The sequence below is a fragment of the Helicoverpa armigera genome, chromosome 24 (genome assembly GCF_030705265.1).
Source record: "Helicoverpa armigera isolate CAAS_96S chromosome 24, ASM3070526v1, whole genome shotgun sequence".
NCBI lineage: Eukaryota > Metazoa > Arthropoda > Insecta > Lepidoptera > Noctuidae > Helicoverpa > Helicoverpa armigera.
Window position 1 is genome coordinate 8,020,540 of NC_087143.1, and position 14,985 is coordinate 8,035,524.

General features: G+C 36.5%; 1 protein-coding gene and 1 long non-coding RNA gene across 2 annotated transcripts; one reads left to right on the plus strand and one right to left on the minus strand.

Moving 5' to 3' along the window:
- Window positions 1-10: 10 nt before the first annotated feature.
- Window positions 11-14,112, minus strand: LOC110371153 (nose resistant to fluoxetine protein 6). The gene is made up of 14 exons (XM_064041259.1): window positions 13,795-14,112; window positions 8,408-8,578; window positions 7,050-7,255; window positions 5,402-5,607; window positions 4,951-5,063; window positions 4,359-4,540; window positions 3,775-3,926; window positions 3,345-3,507; window positions 2,618-2,811; window positions 2,108-2,258; window positions 1,472-1,655; window positions 939-1,081; window positions 502-611; window positions 11-149 (listed from the first exon to the last, which is right to left on the minus strand). The coding sequence occupies exons 1-14, from the start codon at window positions 13,826-13,828 to the stop codon at window positions 68-70; spliced, it is 2,091 nt and encodes a 696-aa protein (XP_063897329.1). The 5' UTR covers window positions 13,829-14,112; the 3' UTR covers window positions 11-67.
- Window positions 10,422-12,911, plus strand: LOC126053981 (uncharacterized). Its single transcript, XR_010277702.1, has 2 exons — window positions 10,422-10,914; window positions 11,959-12,911. It is a non-coding gene; the product is annotated as an uncharacterized LOC126053981 (long non-coding RNA).
- Window positions 14,113-14,985: the final 873 nt, after the last annotated feature.

Consider the following 14,985-nt stretch of genomic DNA (forward strand, 5'->3'; position numbering starts at 1 on the left):
ACTTACACAACCGACTTAAGGGTAAACATAAATTTAAAACCACACAATCATCATAAACATTCTAATATTATAATAATTTAGTTTTAACTTCTCCATTTTGGTAGTGATTACCATTTTGCTTTATGACTTCACTTGGTATGCTCTTTGACCTGAAAGAAGAAAATGAGTATAAATACCTATTATAAAAATTATTAAGTAGAATTATTTGAATAACGCCCGCATTGTTATCCTTAATTGCTTGTACGCTTAAATTGCTAAACCGATTTAGATGCACAGGTTGTCTAGACTCTAGACTACGATTTGCTGTTACGCTAATATGATTTATATGCCTAAGGCTTCGTCAGATTACTTTTAATACGGGTACAGAGAGTAGTTCCCTCGAGATACTGGTGGAACCGCAGAAAACAGCAGTACGAATATAGAGAGTGATAAATAAAAATAAATTTGAAATAAGCAGTAATTATATTAATAAATATCAAGAAGTGAAAATGGTAAACTCACTTGTTAAAGATCAGATGATTGCACAAATTAATAAACGGAGCTTCAATGAACAGCCACATCGCGAAACTGAGACCTGTCGCCAATGTCAGGTCTCCAAACGTATCTGTAACCTAGAAACAAAAGAAAACATAAATGATTACATTGAGATGAAACATCGAAAGTAGAAGATGTTACATTATGATTAATGTCGAACCAAATTACAGTTATTTGTTGATAGTTTGGGTGCTAGCCCAAAAAAAGTCCTCAAGGCATCAGATCAAAACCACATATTAAATTACATATTTTTGCAATGATTTGAATACCACCTTCTCATGAAAGACAACAAGCTCAAAATTACTTTTTCAAAGTCAAAAAGCGATAATCCAAATGGCAAAATAGGGAAATCATTTTGTAAACCTAGTTTTCCTTATTAAAAGTCTAATGTCATAATAACATACCATAGCAAGCGCATCAAACGTCATAGGTCCTCGTTTAGCGAAGATCCTCCGCTGTATGAGCAGAGGATGTATCATGTATATACCGTAGGAGAGACGGCTTAGTGGCGTGAATATTGGTAAGCTTAGTAGATCCGGGATAAAAGCTGGAAATAAATACAAAATTAAAAACATGCCAGAAGCTGTATGTATCTTGTAGGCCATTTTAAGGTCTATCACAGTGACAGTGATGAGAAGAGCAACATGGAACACCCACACGGAAACATAAGTGCCATCTAACTAATCTCAAAAAACTTAAATGGAACATATCCAGATATGTAGCCGAATTTCAGTAGGTAGTAAACTAAAGACAGCACACAGACAATAATAAAGTTATTGCTAAAAGAGGCCAACCAGTCAAAACAATTACTTTAGATGTGAATTGTCTGCACAACCCTTCACTCGTAGGGCTAAGCAAGTTAGCCCCCCTGTTCTATAGGTTGATCAATTAATAGGCAGATACATTAAATTATTTCTTTATCCAACAATATACTCACGAACAGTCCCATATTCACAAAGTCCAATAATACAGCAGATAGCCGTCGCCCAAACAACCCTGTTCGTAGCTGCCACCACGGCCGCTTCTAAAGGCTCATACTCCTTCAGTAAGTAGTACCAGCCCAGTGAGAACACGGACACCATTGATATGAGAGATACTGCTACACCTAGTAATGACCAGAACTGTAAGAAGTAAAATAAACAGATCTAAATTAATAGGACAAGGTACTCGCTATTATCTAGTTGGCTGAGGGTCTATTACTACTCAAGAATAATGATGAAGATGAAAACTATTGAGGTTGTTTTAAAATTTCTTCGCTACGCGCTTCTTTTGTGGAGTTTGCGCCTAACAGCCGCATGGGTTGAACGATCAAAGGTAAAGCTACTCTTGGCAAAGTAATTTAATATCAACAAGTTCCAGGTAACCTACAGAAGCAATCCATTTTACAGGGTAGTTAGAAATAGTATTTCTGACATCCAGTGTTATAGGGGGGTATCATCAATCTCATAGGTTCAATAGGTCAAATAGGCAGACATTCCATGTAGAACACTGTATTCCGCTGCATTCAGTTACACTTTAAGTAGATGATATATTTGTGTAAGTAAAGACTTTGCACATGATGTTCACAACTCACCTGAGATACAGTCTTCCTATAATCGTCAGGTTTGTACAGAGTCATGAGGTAGCCCATGGCAACGCCGACGAGGTAAGCACCAGCACGACTGTAGCTCGCCATGTAGGTGAAGCTTACTTCCCAGTAGTCACGGTATGTGAGGTACCATTTGCTGAAATAAGACAAACTCTGAAATCACCTATTTGGCTACGTTCATAGTCTGAAGTTTTGGATGCATAATTCATCTTTGGGATATTGTTTACTACAAAGCATATCGGCTAACTTTGAGCCCGCCAAACTTCAGCCGTAGAATGAGTTTTTATTAAGTTCTGCTGGAGTTAGTAGATTTTATTTGATTTCTGTTAGCTTGGCTATGATACTATCAAATTTAATGGCTGTCCCTTTGGTCTACATTGAGCTTTGAGCAGATGTGGCTATTAATCTGTACAAGAGGTCTCAAAGTCATTTAAAAAAAAAGACTATTAATAAAATCTCAAGCTCAAATGATTAAAATAGAGAACAAAATCTTACCCAACATTAGCAAAATGCACTACAGGTAACCGGTACCAATACGTCAGAACTCCTGGTATGATCAGAGACAAGACTGCAGAGGTTCCGAAGGCAGCTAGACCCAGTCTCCTGTCCTTCTTGTAGAAGTAGAAGAGAACTGTCGCCAGTATCCCGAGCTGGTAGTCACATGGTATGTACCAGGTAACCAGATCACACTAGACAATGTAAAAAAATAGAATAATGGATAAATTGTGGTAAACTTACACCTTTGAAATGGTAAGACTTTTATTCATATTTTTGGACATGCACAGCTATTACGGAGGTGTAAATGGTTTGAATTTTTCCATATTTTCCGTTATTCTAAAGCTGCCTGCCCTTTCGACAGCCGCACGAGGTCAATGCGACAACAGTCGACAGTATAGGAATACGTGAAAATATTTCCGAGATAATCGACATACACGCTCGACTCGCGACAGCATTTCCATTCTGTGACAAATGACACGTGGCTTCCAACATTCGTTCGTTTTCAAATTGCACCCCCAAGTATTAGCTTATTGCAATATTACGACTTTCAGTTTTCTGGTCATCTTTTCTTAACAAAACTACTCCAAAAATCAAAGACGTTTAGACATGATTTGTTCTGAAGTTTTCATTGTAATTGCGAAACAAACAGAAACTCGCTAAGGACAACAAATTAAAACCTATGCATATCATATTTCTGTACCAAACTTTATACGTAGGTACTTACCATATCATCCACTCTAGTGCTAAGCATGAGCAGACTCTTCCTCCAAGTCCTGCGACAGACTTCTGGCTCGAACTGACTGAACTGAGACCAGTGGGGACCAGACCCCGTAAAGTCTGACACCGAACACAAGTAGAATATTACCACTGAAAATGCTCCTATTAATCTGAAAACAGATGCTAAATTAGTTCAAGTATATGGAAAGGAAGAAAATAATTATAGCATTTAAGAGACCATAAGACATCATGACTTTTGGGTTATTTTTTGTAAAACCATCCCCATTATTCAAAAAAGTTACCACCAACTTAAAACACATAGGACTCCCATAAGATTTCAAACGGTAAAGTAGTAGTAAGAAGTTCTATAATGAATTTATTCAAAAAGGAGGAAGGGTCTTTGATAGTTCAATTTCACTAAAAATACAAACACTTACCTCACATAACGCTTCCACAATACAACGAAGAGATTTTGATTTTTGTACGAGTTAGCCAAAAGACCTTTTATATACAGTAGACCAGACATCGCGAAGAACGTATCAACCACCACATCTGCATGAAGAAGAAAGCCTGTTGGACCTTCAATAGCCTGAAAACAATATAAAACATTTTACTCCACATTTAAGTACATTCAGTCATTCATAAGTCAATTTGGACATCCTTGCTTATATTATTATAACTGTCACTTCGAATGATGAACCGATTTAAATTAAAGATATTCAGATAACCTTGAACCTATTCCCAGTCTCCAAAAAAGGTTATCTGGAGTCTGAGAAACTTATATCAGGGTATGACAAAAATATTCCCCTAGCAAGGCGATTGAAAACTGGGGAACAGCTAGTTTTTTTCGACCACCAAAACGTCACAATCAAACCGTCCTCCCTCTAAAGAAGAAAAGTTTATAATAATAATAAGAACTTTATTGCAGACCAGGGTCCATAAAAAATAACAACTATAACTCCATAAAAAATAAAAAATAACAGCCTCCACTAAGTTTTCAGTTTAAGATTTCAAAACTCACCGTATTAAAGTCTCTAGTATTAACAAATCCCAGCATCAAAGCATAGAACAGTTCATGTATAGCTATGACAGCCGTCGCCACTATGAACCGTATCCCGTTCAATATTCGTATCTCATGCTTGTTCTCCTTCACCAAGTCTGCGTAATTCCTTCTGATGTCGAAGGATTCTGTTATTATTGTTTCTGGAATATTTAATTATTGGGTTAGACTATTACCTAATTTAGTTTCTTTAGGTGATACCTAATCGTCTATTGGTTTAAGCATCAGCCTCTGAAGCATAGATGTGAGGGTTCGATTTCAGATTAAGCAAGTACTTATGTAACCGTACGAACGTAAATATGTTATATGTTCTTTCTAAGTTTATCTTGAACACCAATGACTGAACAAAGGTGAAAGGAAATCAGCTTGAGGAAACGTGGATTTTTAAATCTGAAATTACCAATTATTCTTGAGCAAGCGTGGTGATTGACGTTCATTCTCTTCCCGTATGCGAAGAGGCTTATGCTCAGTAGTTTAACAATAAATAAGGCAAATGATAATGAACCACGGTTTAATGCATCAGATGAAGAATAAAAAAAAACAATCAACTTACGCAGACAGGGATCATCATCCAAACATACTGAAGTTTGATCGTCATCAGTAGGTGTTTGCATTAGATAAAATGTTGAAACCACAGCTGTGAGTATAGCCAACACTAATATTGTTCTGCAAGATAAAGCAACAACACTTATCGATATTGATATACTACATAATGACATCGTTTAAATATCAATGTTATATTTTCTACAGACATTTTGACTCACGAAAGCGGACCATTTTATGCTCATAAGATTGGATTACCAGCTTTTGTAAGATAAAACGTCTACAGTAACAATTAAATAACTATGTCGTTACAGTTTTTAAATCTCTGCAAAAGTTGCAAGTACGTTTTTGATCCATAAGTCGAAAGTCAATCAGTACGCGAGTAAATTTTCGAAGCTTTAGCATAAAGTGTCTTGCTTCCTTATACCAAACATGGTCTTAAAGTAAATAAATGTACTCACATAAAGACATAGAATCCAGCAGTATACGGCGTACTTTCTCCAGCAGTTTGGCAGTGGTCGACCGTGACGTTGGGCGCGCGGGGTGCGCACGCGGTGACGTCACACATCGCCGCGCCGAGCCGCGCCGCGCCGCGAGCGCCGCACGACGCCGGCACGCATACACCCCATACTAGCTCATTCGATGGCAGACCCGATGGTGTCGGAGACTGGGGGAAAATTGACTTTATTTCGACAGTGATAAGGTTAATTTGGACCTGGACTATAAAGTCTGAAATCATCAACCCGCATTGAGCAAGCGTGATGATTCATGCTCAATCTTTCTCTGTGTGAGAGGAGGCCGCAGCAAAGCAGTGGGACTATAAAAAGGCTGTAACAGTAACAGTAAGGTTGATTTTTCTTTACACCCAAGATTTTGACAAACAAAAACGCATATTTTTTTTATTCCTTTCCTTACCTAATCATCTTTACTCAAAATTATAAAGCTGCAGAGTATAATTGTTTTTTTGAATCAGAGGAAGTAACGTAATGATTTGAAGCAAGTAATTGATCTACTACTTCTCTTACATATTAGTCCATTCATATAAGACTTCTTTTTATCCGAGTGCGAAGAATAGTACCCACGAGACGTAGGGGAAAATGCTAGTTATTATTGACACAGATTTCCAAAAACAAAAGCTTTCATTATATTTCGTCTGCCCTTCTTTTGAAGACAAAATACGTCTGGCCATTAATATAGGACAATATAGACCAAAACTAGTAGGAGGTATATTGTTGTTTATATGCCGAGTTCAATGACCCCACAGATTGTTCCGAATACACAGTTATGTGAATTCAAAAACCTGAAAATGAGCTATTGATGAAAATATAACAAAGAGCCAACATTATGAGCCAACATTATGGTCATCAGAATGATTCCTTATATAATAATAAAAATCAGATTGACAGTTCGAAAACGTGATATTTACCAAATAGGAGTCACGTGTTTTTCATTTTATATTATGTAGATTTTTAAAAATATGTTTAACCTTTTTCCTCGTATCTGCTAAAATATACCTATTTAACTTATTTCCTCGTACGTATCTGCTAAGTTTAAAAAAGTTAACATTCTTGTAAATGCGTAAGGTTTTTAAACGTTTCTTAAATTCATACCGTCTTACAACAAAAACTTTTAAACGTCAGTTTAAGACTTGTCTAAAAAAATGACAAATTATGACGTTGACATATGGTTCATTTTGCAGCCACAATTTTTTTAGACAAGTGTAAAATAGGTGTTTAAGTTTTTGTAGTAAGGCCAATATTCTCTTGAATAATAGATAAGAAATTGGAGCAAGGGCTAGAGAATTGATGACGATATATAGATATACTCATACAGCACCAAGTGAGATATTAAATGCCTTGCTCAAAGATGGGCAGCAGCATCTTCGAAGATAAAATATATCCCACCCTGCGCTCACCAGCACGATTTTTTATTGTTGTTTTTTTGTGACGGGAAATCATCAAAAGACCCTTCCCGCTAAGAGGGCAGCGTGAGGGCGTATCAGACTCTTCCTAACTAAAACATACCATGTTCGTTCTTAAGCCCTTTATGTACCCGTTCCGTGGTAACTCTTTCGAACAATTCCGCAGCCCCGTGTGATGCTATACTCACATTTAAATACTCTTCCACAGATCCATAAGGATCATACTGAGGTGCAGTCTTCTTGTGCTCAGTGAGCGTGAGTCTCGCGACGCAGTACTTGGTCCTGAAGTGAGGATGTGTGCGCAGCCAGGGCGGCTTCAGGCACTGGTCGAAGTTACCGAAGTTCGTCAGCGAGCCGAACAGGTTCCCAGTGGCCACCGTGTTGGCGTTCCAAACTGGAAAATAAGCCTTAATATTTAAAAAAGAACAGTAAAAGTAGAATACAGCTTCTCTCGATGAATAGATTATCTAACTCTCTGATTATCTAATTTATCTAGTGAGACTGGAAGCCGACCCCCACATAGTTGAGAAAAGGCTCGGGAGAGATGATGAACACTGAAGAATGTTTCAAATTGGTTCTTTAGTTTCTTAGATCAGGCACGTTCAAGTTAACATACAACATACCAGCTAGAGATAACATAATTCTAGATGACAGTCTAGCAGACTGTCAGGTACCTTCGCAACAAATTCAGTCGGAAAAGCGAGATAGGCCGTAACTGCCGTGTCCTGTACTATGAAATCAAAAATCGTTTATTTAAGCTTGGCTGCAAAACAGCACTTTTCGAACGTCAAAAATTTACAAAAGACAGCCCCCAAAACGGCCACCCTTCTCTACTTCCTATGTGTTTTTGCTGGGAAGAAGAAGTGGTATGTATTTTTTAAATAAAGGAATTAATTATTGTTTTAAACGTTTTGATGCTGTTTTTGATTTGAACCAGCTTCATACCATAATTTAATGCTCAATCACAACCCAAACATGCCAAGTCATCAAAAAACTATAAAAATAAGGAAATGATTAAAGTACAATAATTTTGACAAAACATAAAATCAGAATACCATTATACCTCTCTCAAACAAGCCTACGTTTTATCATTTCGCGAGTTCTTTAAAGTACTTTAATTAGATTTTTGACTAGTTTATGAATAAAATATATATTGCAAATCAAGCTCTTTTGCGATTTAAATACAAAATTCATGTCATTTGCATTTTATGTAAATAGTGACTAAATCTATTAAGATTACAGGCATGTTATTGTTAGCCTAGCCTTTTCCAATATTAATAGTTGGTTTAGTTAGCTTTCAGTCTAACTTTAGTCTTTTTCAGAATCTACTGTTTATCTGATACCTAAAACAAACCACTAACTTTATGAAAAGGTACAATTTTTCCCCTTGGTTGTCAGACTATCCGACTTCTAACCACCCATGAAAACAGACAAAAATATAAGTTCAAACAAACAAAAGAAGTTGCTGAGCCATAAGACTCGATCGATCGGCCCTTGCATCTATTACTTAGCCACAAAAATCTTATTTATTATGTATTGGACTTACTCCAAGAAGCCCACAGCGTATGGTTCTTGACATTGTGCAAGAGTGTGAGCGTGTGCTGCAAGCATGGCGCTTCCTCGCGCTCCCAGGAGTCTCGCTGCAGTCGCTGCATCAGCGCGTCTATTGACGAGCCCCACTGCGCCAGCTGTGGTGACGAGTCTGATGATACACTGGCTGTAACAAATGAAAATTAAAAGTTTGCTATAAAATGAATACTTGGGCTGTAAAGGCTTTAATATGAGTAACTTTACTAACCAAGTACATATGCCCTAATATCTGAGTTTATTTTAATTTCCTCAATCTCAAATGGCTGGTTATGAATTATCCCCCCACTGGGAGTGGGGATGGTTCCTAGATACTCCTAGGTTGAGCTCTAGTCATTGACATATATTCTAGCGATAGACAAGAACATCCATACAAATAATTTACCCGCTTATGTCGTCTGTTGACATCTCGTTGACGTATTGTGACATGTAGTCATCCTCATTGATGTTAATTGCTGAAGTGTCGCTCGTATTTTGCCTACATTTTTCATTACTCAAAAAGTTTATATCTAAGTGAATTCAAAATCATGTAATATATCAAAAAGTTTATTTATATCTAATTGAATGCAAAATCATGTAATATATTAAAACCAGGAACTTATTTTTAGAGTTTTTAATATTAATTACGATGTTTTTTTTTCTTAAGAGGGCTATCACAAATTTTCGCGAATTTAATTATTTTTTCTTGAAAGTAAGAACATACCATGACAAAGTGAAGTCTGTTTTCATTGATATTTTACCTACTGCCAGTTTTATGGCACATCTGTTTCTGCACGATTTTCTTAATCCATAATTTAAGATGGCGGGCGGGAACAAATTAATGCATATTTGTAAAATTGAATTATAAATGAAAAGTATGATATACAAGCGTTGTAATAGCATGAACAGCGTGTAATTTTACTAACTTGACTCTCGAATAGTTTATATGTGTAAGTTTATACCTTGATATGTATTTTCTATTTTATAATTGTCGTTTCATAGACATCCATCTGACGCAGGCATCAAAATCGCTCTGATTTGCCATTTTGGGCACTGCATAGTCTGCACTGCAGTTCAGTGTGGTAAGCTTTTTGTTCGGAACGTTCTATCTAGTACGTAGTACATATATATCGATGGCTCTAGTACACTAAATGGTTGTTGACTTCTTTGACAATGGTAGGCTGACAGCTTATTTTGAATCATTAAGCCAATCAAACTTTTCAGTCAATTTAATACAGGCCGGACTCCTGTTCGTTGTAATGTGCGTACTACCATTCATCTTCATACTGATTAATAAGCCTAATCAAACTAAATCCTATAAGCAATAATATAAACAAGCAGGTCTGCCTTTCGCACCAAAACCTCGAAACCGTTATTGACAAAATTTTGGCACATTTAAAATAGTTTAGAGCCTAAGAAAGGTTATAAGGCTAGGCTAAATTGCTTTAACTGTTTTGAGTTATGTTTGAGTACTTTTTCGAGTAGGGAAACTACTTCCCTCACGGCTCAGGTTTTCCCGATCAACATAGGCTGTATTTTATCCAGATACCACAAGAAATTCCCCGGGACGTAAGTAAAACCGTGAGAAACAGCTAGTGAATACAAAATTTGCTGAATCATTTACTTTATGTATAGAAAAAAAATTAAATCATAGTCATTATGCGTCATAAAATAAGCATTATATTTTATTCAAGTGCCTCGGCTATATCTAGAGAGGCTCTCTTTAGGCAGTTGAATGAAAGGGCTTGGTAAACAAGAATGTGCGAAATACATAACTCTTCTAATCTTAAAACAGTTGGGTAAAGACGGTATCCAGTCCTAGACAACGCAAGAAAATACACACAAGGGTTTTTTCTCCTGACCTTCCGAATAGGTCGTCATTAACATATTCTTTTGCTGGTGGAAGCCAGTGGTGTAACTACTATGTGCACCAGGACAAAAAATAATGGACTTAATGAATGTGAGGAACGCTGGAGTAATTTTTCAAATCGTTCTTAATCTGATTTTTTTTTTAATAATAGGTATTTTATTGAAAAAATCTAAAGGCTTCATCTTACAATTTGTTAAAATTTTACTTCTTAGTCCCACTACGCCGGACCGGCAGACCTGCCGGAAACCGGACACCGGACAGAGTGTTCACATTACATCGGATCCCGGAAGAAATTCAGACAGTCAAGTACTTACCTCAGTTGAATTTGGACCTGCGCGCACAATGGACGACGAAATTGTTGTGTTGTGGTGGTATCTTAATAGAAGGCAAAATAAAAGAAAACATTGGGTACACCCTATTTTACGGGAAAGATTTTCACTTGGAACATTTGAAACATTAATGGGTGAACTTAGAAGAGACGAATCAAAGTTCTTCAATTATTTTCGAATGACAGCAACCACTTTTGACGATTTACTGGGACGACTAGACATAAGAGTACGAGATACAAGTTTCAGAGAATGTATTTGCCCAGAACAAAGATTAGCCATATGTCTAAGGTAAGATTATTTTATGCACTAGATTGCGTAATAATAGTTTTGACGTAGGTACCTACTTAAGACTGAATTAATGAATGAATGTTTGCTATGTATGTTTGTTTGATGAATGTGAATATATATAATGTGTGTGTGTGGGAGGGTGTATGTATTTGATAATCATTATGAATTAAAATGCAAATAACTTATTTATGTATTTATTTGTACTCAAACTTAAAACCCTTCAAAATCTAAGTAATCTGAGTCTTGGGAATGTATGGAATGATTACTAGATGCTGATGGCGAAGCTGGAATCGGATTCGATGACTGAGATGAAGTTGATGGTATAGATGTTGTTGCCTGTTGATTGCTACTATTATATTGCGTAGAGTATCCAGGGTGGTGTTGATCTTGCGTAGGTGTTGCCTGTTGATTGACGCTATTATGTGTGTAGTATCCAGAATACTGATCTGGTCCGGTCATCTGATTATATGAATCACGCCAATGTCCGTAATTTGGTCTCTCATTATTCCTACTTTTAATTTTTTGCAACATTGTCATGACGCTAGCTTGAAATTCTAAAGTCTCTTCGATAGTTAAAGTGTTCAAGATTGGTATAATGCCTTTGAAGAAAGACAGATGATGGTTTTCCTTTTCTGGGTTTATTCTGGAGTCCAAAACTTTACCATCCTGTCATTTACCTCTTTATTATCAATTTTTCTTTTATCTTTAATTAAAGGTGAACGAAAATCTGATTCCATGCCTACTTCAGTCTCGGTTCTTGCTTTTTTTGAAACTGACTCATGTGGTGGTCGAGGTTCGGAGACTTTTTTCAAAAACATTAATTGCTCGTGATATAAATAATTTCGTGTCTTTTTGGCCGAAGATCCAGATTTAGACTCATCTTTTGTTTCTTTACTGTCTTAAGCCACGAATCTCGTATATTATTCCATTTAGTTGAAACCTGTTTTCCTGAAATCAATAAAAAAATATCATAAAACAATACAATTTGTTTCTTGGTGACGTATAAAGTAATAATGTATTAACAAAAAATACTTTTTTTTTCAGATATTTAGCTTCAGGATGTTCATTCAAAGAAATACATTACTCATACAGAGTAGGCGTTTCGACAATAAGTAAACTAATAAAAGAAATGACCCACGTCATTTGGGAAAACCTAAAGACAGATTTCCTTAAGCTGCCTGATACTGAGAGAGAATGGGAGGACATCGTTTCAGGATTCGAAAGAAAAGCCAACTTTCCTCACTGTCTTGGAGCAGTAGATGGCAAACATATCAGAATTTTGAAACCAGCCAAGAGTGGTTCTATGTTCTTTAATTACAAGGAGTATTATTCTTTTGTATTAATGGCAGTTGTCGATTCAGAGTACCGATTTATTTTTATTAGTGTGGGCTCATATGGCAAGGAATGCGATTCTACTATATTAAAGGATAGTACATTTTGGCAAAAGATCAATGATGGTACTTTAAATGTACCAAAGCCTAGACCGCTTCATGAAAACTTGCACGAAGAATTACCGTTTATACTTATTGGCGATGAAGGCTTTGCTTTAACACCTAATCTCCTACGTCCATATGGAGGTACACATTTGAATACTGATAAAAGATTTTTAACTATAGACTAAGTCGAGCAAGAAGGTATGTTGAGTGCGCTTTTGGTATTCTGGCAAATAAGTGGCGAATAATCCATCGAGCTATAGATCTGAACGTAGACACAGCAATTCAAGTAATTAAAGCTTGTACAGTCTTACATAATTTTGTAAGAGAAAAAGATGGTATAAATTTTGAAAGTTACCAAAATATAGAACATAGACAAGAACAAGAAACGACACCCATGAATCGGAATGTGTCAAGTCGAGGTGGCCCTAATGCCAACGCTATACGGACATCATTTACTAATTATTTTGTTTCGGATATTGGTTCCGTTCCGTGGCAGGCAGCAGCTATAAAATAAAATTTATCAATGCATTTACATTTTATCAATAAAACATTAAAAACTCACCGTACTGTTTTCTTTCTTTTTCATCCAGTTCATCGAAGTTTGGTTTCAGTATTAAACATACTTCACGCCATGCTGCTAACTTTAAGTTTTTGTCTTTATAGACGTCTTCGGTCTTATCCCACAGAACAGGTCTCTCTTGGACAAGCGTAATTAAAGTTTCTGCTTGAATATCCATGCTAAACGTCTACTTTTACCAGAAAATGCGAGCCGAATGACGTGAGTGGAACACGGGCGGGGCGAGGGGAGCACGAGCGGGGCGAGCGGGGGACAGATACCGGCACAAACTCGTTCACATTACTCCGGGCCCGGTCGTTCTGCCGGCAATTCGTAGTGACAAAACGCTCGGTAAAAATGCCGGGCTCGGCAAAAATGCCGGACCCGGGATAATGTGAATAGCTTCATATAAATTGTACAGCCACTAGCCCTTCCGGCAGATTTACCGGCGCGGCAGATCTGCCGGTCCGGCGTAGTGGGAACCGGGCCTTACACCACGTCTTGAACTCAAAAACGTTTATTCAAATTAGAGTGATGAATCAGCTCTTTTCGAATGTCAAATGTTTCGATTGTCGTGAGTGCGTTTGCAAAGGTAAATCACACATGCGAATTAAAATTATAATAAAATCGTGCGGAATCGAACTCGCTACATAAAATGCAGCAACCGATGTAATCGACCGATAACTATACTTTTCGTAAAGATTCAAATTATTTAATTAAAAGCAACATTTTGAAAATTGACACGAAAAACCCATTCAGCCCTAAAACCCTTCACCATTTTTTTAGGGAATTTTAATTGAATAAATGAATTTATTTTAATATTAATTTATTTAATGAAAATTGCCAAAGAAATAAAAATCAAATTAATAAAAAATCAATCAAACTTACCAAATAAAACCAAAATATAACAAATGAACCACATCTTTTGACACTACCAATGCACTTTCCAAGACCACTACAATCACGTGAATGTCCCATAAAAATCGAATACCTACTAATAATATTTATACAAACAACTACCTTTATTATTTTCCGAATATATACCAACTACCCAATAAAAATTGATTACTATAAAAACAACATGGAATGATTAATATAATTTTTAGGGTTCACTAAAATTAATTTATTGGCCCTTTTATACATATATTAGAATATCACTTTTGCACGAAACTGTATATTTTTTTATGTAGTCTTACTAGACTGACATCTGTATCACTTCTGCTTAGCTGGTATTCCAAAGCCGTTATCCCAACAATATATTAAAAATTCAAAAAATTTGCTTCTAAAAAAACGAGTTATTTTACACTAATATTATAAGGAAAATTTGTCTTTTTGTTCGTTTGTTTGTAATGGTTAAACTCGAAAACTACTGCAACGATTTAAAATATTCTTTCACTATTAGAAAGCTACATTATCTGCGAGTAACATAGGTTATATTTTATCCCGGTACGAGCAGAAGTTTCTACAGGACGCGAGTAAAACCGCGGGAAAATGGCTATAACTTCGCAGGTGGACAAATCTCCGTAAATGGCTATTCTAATAGAACATGTTTTTTTTATATGCAAATGTATATTGTATTGTTTTTCTATTCGACATATTTACGATAGAGCATCGACCGTCTGTGACTGTTGTTTTACATAAATAATGTACGGAATCCTTTAGGCACGTGTATGAATTGCGCTTAAACGGTTTTATTTTATACTAGCTTTTTTCACGGTTTCACTCGTGTCCCATGAAAACTTCCCTTACTCTCCGGGTGTTTCGGAATTCCATCTCATCGGGCTATGAGAGTGAAGGAATAGTGAGTGCACCTGTGTCTGCGCAAATGCTTGTGCACTATAATATGGCCTGCGCAGTTGGCAGATTTCCTTGTATGAGAGCAGCCTCGACGGCCAGAAATCGGCTCGGACGTTATTTTTGCTAATAATATTACTCGAAAAATTTGTTGTCCAGGGATAGTGTAGCTTCTTAACAGTCAAGGTATTCTCCTGTTGTCCTGGTAACTGTGTTGAAGAGGTCAGATAGGCAGTCACTCCATGTAAACAATCCAGTTAGACTAGAAGCCAATCCCGGCATTTA

Excerpts from the sequence above, each read along its gene's own strand:
- LOC110371153 (XM_064041259.1), bottom strand. The coding sequence starts at position 13,828 with ATGTGGTTCATTTGTTATATTTTGGTTTTATTTG. Across the intron at positions 8,579-13,794 it reads TTATATTTTGGTTTTATTTG|CCAGTGTATCATCAGACTCG; the intron begins GTAAGTTTGATT and ends CATTTGTTACAG. Across the intron at positions 3,508-3,774 it reads TTGTGGAAGCGTTATGTGAG|ATTAATAGGAGCATTTTCAG; the intron begins GTAAGTGTTTGT and ends ATCTGTTTTCAG.